The sequence below is a fragment of the Otolemur garnettii genome, unplaced genomic scaffold, assembly GCF_000181295.1.
Source record: "Otolemur garnettii isolate 467f Iridium unplaced genomic scaffold, OtoGar3 scaffold00127, whole genome shotgun sequence".
NCBI lineage: Eukaryota > Metazoa > Chordata > Mammalia > Primates > Galagidae > Otolemur > Otolemur garnettii.
In genome coordinates, this window is record NW_003852522.1 from 1,972,012 (window position 1) to 1,978,625 (window position 6,614).

At 39.4% G+C, this 6,614-nt stretch overlaps 1 protein-coding gene across 1 annotated transcript; it reads right to left on the reverse strand.

Moving 5' to 3' along the window:
- Positions 1 to 3,264: 3,264 nt before the first annotated feature.
- LOC100948651 (zinc finger protein 791) lies at positions 3,265 to 6,007 on the reverse strand. Its single transcript, XM_003797930.3, has 3 exons — positions 5,886 to 6,007; positions 5,620 to 5,680; positions 3,265 to 4,960 (listed from the first exon to the last, which is right to left on the reverse strand). Exons 1-3 carry the CDS (start codon positions 5,917 to 5,919, stop codon positions 3,421 to 3,423), a joined length of 1,635 nt encoding a protein of 544 aa, XP_003797978.2. The 5' UTR covers positions 5,920 to 6,007; the 3' UTR covers positions 3,265 to 3,420.
- Between the last annotated feature and the right edge of the window lie 607 nt (positions 6,008 to 6,614).

Genomic DNA, 6,614 nt, shown 5'->3' on the forward strand with positions numbered 1-6,614 from the left:
TTTTTTTTTTTTTAAGAGATAATCTCACAGCATCACAGCTCACAGCAATCTCTAGCTCTTGGGCTTAGGCAATTCTCTTGACTAAGCCTCCCAAGTAGCTGGGACTACAGGCGTCTGCTACACTGCCCCGCTATTTTTTTGTCGCAATTTGGCTGGGGCCAGTTTGAACCTGCCACCCTTGGTATATGGGGCCAGTGCCCTATTCTTGAGCCACAGGCACTGCCCTTTTGGTAAATTTTTAACAGCGTTGTTTGATTTTCTTTTTTGAGACAGAGTCTCACTTTGTCATTTTTGTTAAGAGTGCCATGGCATCATAACTCACAGCAACCTTAAACTTTTGGGCTCAAGTGATCTCTTGCCTTAGCCTCCCAGGTAGCTGGGACTACAGATGTCCGCCACAACACTGGGCGATTTTTAGAGACAGGGTATCACTCTTGCTCAGGCTGGTCCCCAACTCCTGAGCTCAGGCATCTACCCACCTTGGCCTCCCGGAGTACTAGGATAGTACTAGTACTTGGCCTCCCGGCTGGTTCCGGGTTGTTTGATCTTATTGATTTGCTAGAGTTCTTTGTAGAATCTGGTTATCAGTCTTTCATCAGGTGTGTAGCATGTAATTATCTTTTCCCATTCTATAGGTTGTCTATTTTTGCTTTATTGATTGTGTCCTTGGCTGTGCAGAATTTTTTTTTATATTGATCAGGTCCCACTGATTTATTTTTGTTGCTGTGATTGCTCTTGGGGCCTTCTTCATCATATCCTTGCCTATGCTGGTATCTATAAGAGTAGTTTCAACATTTTCTTCTAGAATTCTTTTTTTCTTCTTTTGAAGTTGTTTTTTTTTTTTGGGGCTGGGGCTGGGTTTGAACCCGCCACCTCTGGTATATGGGGCTGGTGCCCTACTTCTTTGAGCCACCGGTGCCACCCTCTTCTAGAGTTCTTATAGATACATGTCTTAGATTTAAGTCTGTTATCCACCATGAATTAATTTTTGAGTGCATCTGAGAAAATCAGCACCTTTTTTTTGGTAAGAATACTTATGAAAGTTGGCAAAGATGGGACATACCTCAAAATGATAAAACCCACAGCCAACATCATCTTGAGCAGAGAAAATTGAAAGTATTCCCACTTGGAAGTGGTATCAGACAAGGTTGACCACTATTGCCACATATAGTGGCAATACAGTGCTAGAAGTCCTAGCCAGAAGAGAAGGATATCAAGGTTATCCACATGGAGAAAGTAGAAGTCAAACTATCACTCTTTGCTGATGGTATGATTTTATATCTAGCCTCAAACCAAGAGACACTTGGAATTGATAAATAAATGCAGCAATGTCTCAGGTTACAATCAATTTACACAAATCAGTAGCTTTCATATACTCCAACAACACTCAAGCTGAAAATCAAATCAAAGACCCAATACCTTTCACAGTAGCATCAAAGAATATGAACTACCTTGAAATATATTTAACAAAGGAGGTGAAGGATCTCCTTAGGGAGAATTATAAAATAGTGAGAAAGGAAATTACAGAGGACATAAACAGAAAAATGTATCATGCTCATGGACTAGTGGAATTAACATAGTTAAAATGTGATTTACAGATTCTCCTTAAATATCAACATCCTATTTCACAGATCTTTTTTTTTTTTCTTCTGAGACAGAGTCTCACTTTGTCACCCTCAGTAGAGTGCTGTGGTATCATAGCTCACAGCAACCTCAAACTCTTGGGTTCAAGCAATCCTCTTGCTTCAGCCCCCCAAGTAGCTAGGACTACAGGTGCCTGCCATCACACCCTGCTATTTTTAGATATGGGGTCTCACTCCAGCTCAGGCAATCCACTGCCTCAGCTTCCCAGAGTGCTAGGATTACAGGCATGAGCCACTGCACTTGCACTTATTTCACAGATATTGAAAAAAATAGTTCTATCCTTAGATGGGATCAGAAATATTCCAAATAGCCAATATGATCTTACATAAGAACAAAGGTAGTGGCATCACTTCACCAGGTCTTAGGCTATACTACAAGGCTATAGTAATCAAAACAGCAAGGTATAGGCATTAAAATAGAGTCATGGGGCTTGGCGCCTATAGTATGGTGGTTACAGCACCAGCCAAATACACCAAGGCTGGTAGGTTTGAATCCAGCCTGGGGCAGCTAAACAACAATGACAACTGCAACACAAAATAGTCGGGTGTTTTGGCGGGTGCCTGTAGTCCCAGCTACTTGGGAGGCTGAGGCAAGAGAATTGCTTAAGCCTAAGAGTTTGTAGTTGCTGTGAGCTGTGATGCCATTGCACTCTACTGGGGCAACAGAGTGAGATGCTGTCCTAAAACAAACAAAAAAAAGAGTCATGGACCTATGGATCAGAACAGAGCATCCAGGGCCATGCCTGTGGCTCAGTGGGTAGGGCACTGGCCCCATATTCTAAGGATGGTGGGTTCAAACCTAGCTACAGCCAAACTGCAACAACAACAAATAGCTGGGCATTGTGGCGGGTGCCTGTGGTCCCAGCCACTTGAGAGACTGAGGCAAAAGAATTGCCTAAACCCAGGAGTTGGAGGTTGCTGTGAGCTGTGTGACACCATGACATTCTACCAAGCGTGATAAAGTGAGACTGTCTCTGCAAAAACAAACAAAATAAGGAACAGAGAACCCAGATATGAAACCATCTTCCTATTGCCATTTGATCCTTGACAAAGGAATCAAAAGCATATACTGGGGAAGAGAATCTTCTATTCAATAAATGGTGCTGGGAGAACTGGATAGCCACATGTAAAACACTGAAATGGACTCCCACCTCTCGTTACTCATAATTTTTTTTACTTTGTAACGTGTGCATGGGATGAGAACCATCAATATCACTGTCTTCTCCAGATCTTGTCCCACCAGAATGTCTCCAGGGGCACTCACACACATGGAGCTGTCATTGCCTATGTTAACAGCAAGAAATCCTTTGTAAGTATCTCCTCGAGGACCTGAATGAGGCTGTTTTACTCTAAACTGTTTTTATTTTTAATAAATAGGTATATACTCTAAAATAACAATAATAGTATTATAAACACATAAACCAGTAATATAGTCATTTATTATCATATACTATGTATTATACATAATTATACATGCTGTGCTTTCATCAACTGTAAGTGTAGCAACATTAAAGATTTGAGTTGATATGTTATACTATGATGCTACAACCACTAAGACTTTAATGGGTGACAAAATTTTCAGCTCTATTACAATTGTATGGGGCAGTTATACATGTGGTTTTCATTGTGTGGCACCTAACTGTACATGAATTACCTTGCATTTAGCCTTCCATTTTAATTACATCTACAGGATTTCTCTATAGCAGGAATTTTCATAAATTTGATAGTACTTTTTAAAATTGAAAACTTTCCCCTATTGCATACACTTATAGGGTTTTTATCCAGTGTGCATTCTAACATGTTTTTTTAAGGATCTGGACAAACTGAAAGCTTTGCCACATTGCTTACACTCAAGAGGTTTCTCTCCACTATGAATTCTTTCATGTCTTTGAAAGGAACTGTGAAGACTAAATGCTTTCCCACATTCTTTACATTCATAGGGTTTCTCTCCTGTGTGCATCCTCATGTGTCCTTGAAAGCTTGTAGGATAAATGAAGGCTTTCCCACATTCCTTACATTCATAGGGTTTCTCCCCAGTATGAGTTCTTTCATGTATGTGAACATAACCAGCACAACTAAAGGCTTTCCCACATTGTTTACATTCATAGGGTTTCTCTCCACTATGAGTCCTTTCATGTGTTCGTAATGCACTAGGAAAAATGAATGCTTTCCCACATTCCATACATTTATAAGGTCCATCTCCAGTATGTGTTATCATGTGTCTTCGAAAGTTTTCAAGAGAAATAAAGGCTTTTGCACATTCCTTACATTCATAGGGCTTTTCTCCAGTGTGATTTCTCTCATGTATTTGCAAATCTAGAGGATAATTAAAGGTTTTCCCACATTTTTTACATTCATAGGGTTTTTCTCCAGTGTGAGTCCTTTCATGTATTCGAAAGTAAGTTGTACGACTAAAGGCTTTCCCACATTCTTTACATTTATAGGGCTTTTCTCCAGTATGCACTCTCATATGTACTCGAAAGGTTGGACGAGCACTGAAGGATTTCCCACATTCCTTACATTTATAAGGCTTCTCTCCTGTATGAGTTCTTTCATGTATTTGAACAGAAGTGGAACATCTGAAGGCTTTACCACATTGTTGACATTTGTAGGGTTTCTCTCCAGTATGAATTCTTTCATGTACTCGTAAGAAACTAGGAAAAATGAATGCCTTCCCACATTCTTTACATTTATAACGTCTGTCCCCATTGTGCGTTATCATGTGTGTTTGAACACGTGTGTGGGAAATGAAGGCTTTGCCACATTCCTTACATTCATAGGGTTTCTCTCCAGTATGAGTTCTTTCATGTATTCGAATAGAACTAGGACAACTGAATGCTTTCCCACATTTTTTACATTTATAGGGCTTTTCTCCAGTGTGAATCCTTTCATGAATTCGAAGAGAACTGGGAGAACTGAGAGCTTTGCCACACTGTTTACATTGATAGGGTTTCTCTCCAATGTGAGTCCGTTCATGTGTTTGAAAGCGCTGGTGATATATGAAGGTTTTTCCACATTGTTTACAACTATAGAGTTTTTCTCCAGTGTGAGTCTTCTCATGTCTTTGAAAAGATTTGAGATAACTAAAGGCTTTCCCACATTCTTTACATTTATATGGCTTCTCATCTAATTTGCATCCAGTGTGAGTCCTCATGTGTCTGGTAAGGGACGAACGCCGCATGAGCACTTTGCCACACATACTACATTCCTGTGGTTTCATTCCAGTGGTTTGCTTTGTAAGAGCGAGATTTGGATTAAAGATTTCTCCATACCAATTACCTTCTTTACTTTCACAGAGTGGCTCAACCATATGGCGTCTGTAAAAGATTAGAAACACATTAATCATGGTTATTTATTTATGATTTTATATTTATTACCAGGTAGCAGAATTAGATTTTTATCATTCTCAGGGAAACTGTAGGTTTTCTGCCTTGTCTGAATTGTTTTAAAGTTAATATACTCAATGTTCTCCAAGAGAGCTCATCCATAGCTATCATCACATTGATATACACAAGGGTTTTTTTGTTTATTTATTTGTTTTGAGATTGAGTCTTACTTTCTTGCCCCTGGTAGAGTGTCACTGCATCATATCTCACAGCAACTCTTGGGCTTAGGTGATTCTCTTGCCTCAGCTTCCCAAGTAGCTGGGACTACAGGAGCCTGCCACAATGCCTGGCTATTTTTGTTGCAGTTTGGCCGGGGCCAGGTTTGAACCCGCCACCCTTGGTATATGGGGCCAGCGCCCTACTCACTGAGCCACAGGCATCACCTTATACAAGGTTTTAAAACACTGTTTCCAAGTATGTATTTTTCAAACACTGAATATCTGTGTCACTTAAGAAAACATTTTTTGTAAAAATTTTCTGAGAATCAATACATGTGAAACTGGGCTTATTTGGTTTTCTTGTCTTAAAAATTTCACAACATACTAAGATTCTTTCAACATATACTGCCATCTACTGTGAATGCAACTCACCTTAGATTTCTCCCCTGATTTTTATACTGATCTTCAATGTTCTGATCTTTCCATTTTTTTCCTAAAATGTAGATCCAGAATAATCATTATAAATTATGAGAAATTTATAGAGAAATTATTAGATTCTAGGTTCACAGTGGGCTATAACCATGTCTGGTTTGTTTACCAAAGTATTCCTTTTGATATGCCAAATCTTGGAATAGTGACAGTAAGCAAGAAGTACTTGTTTCCTAATGGACAAAGTGAAGATATGACATCATTCTTACCTATAGAGGCCAGGTTCTTGAGTGTTTCCTGCATCACATCTTTGTAGAGTTTCTTCTGTGAAGGATCCAGCAGAGCCCACTCCTCCTGGCTGAAGTTCACAGATACATCCTCAAAGGCCAATGAGTCCTAAAATATTCCACACGGGAATGAGTGAGACTGACAGCACTATATGTTTTCAATTCATAATAAGTTAATGTATGATTCTGTGGTCTCCAAACACTCAACTTGGTTGTCAGAACTTTAACTCTTTGTCCTTAATCACTTCCTTATAAGTTTAACAGCACCCTGAATACATGGAGTTAGATCTCTATTTTTATGCTAGTCACTGTAAGTCTTATTACTTTTTAAGTTCAATTTAACTTGGAAAAATGAGAGAAATCATATACAAATGAAATTCTCATTTCTTTTGTTTTCTTTCTTTCTTTCTTTCTTTTTTTTTTTGAGACAGTCTCACTATGTTGCCCCTGGTAGAGTGCCTTGGCATTACAGCTCACAGCAACCTCAAACCAACCTCTTAGTCTTAAGCAATTCTCTTGCCTCAGCCTTTCAAGTAGCTGGGAGTACAGGCACCCACCACAATACCCAGCTATTTTTTTTGTTGCAGTTGTCATTGTTGTTTAGCAGGCTGGGCTGGGTTTGAACCTGTCAGCCTGGATGTATGTGGTTGGTGTCCTACCCACTGAGCTATAGGTGCCGCCCAAAATTCTCATTTCTTTTTTTTTTTTTTT

Excerpts from the sequence above, each read along its gene's own strand:
- LOC100948651 (XM_003797930.3), bottom strand. The coding sequence starts at position 5,919 with ATGCAGGAAACACTCAAGAACCTGGCCTCTATAG. Across the intron at positions 5,681-5,885 it reads CAAGAACCTGGCCTCTATAG|GAAAAAAATGGAAAGATCAG; the intron begins GTAAGAATGATG and ends TCTACATTTTAG. Across the intron at positions 4,961-5,619 it reads AATCAGGGGAGAAATCTAAG|ACGCCATATGGTTGAGCCAC; the intron begins GTGAGTTGCATT and ends AATCTTTTACAG.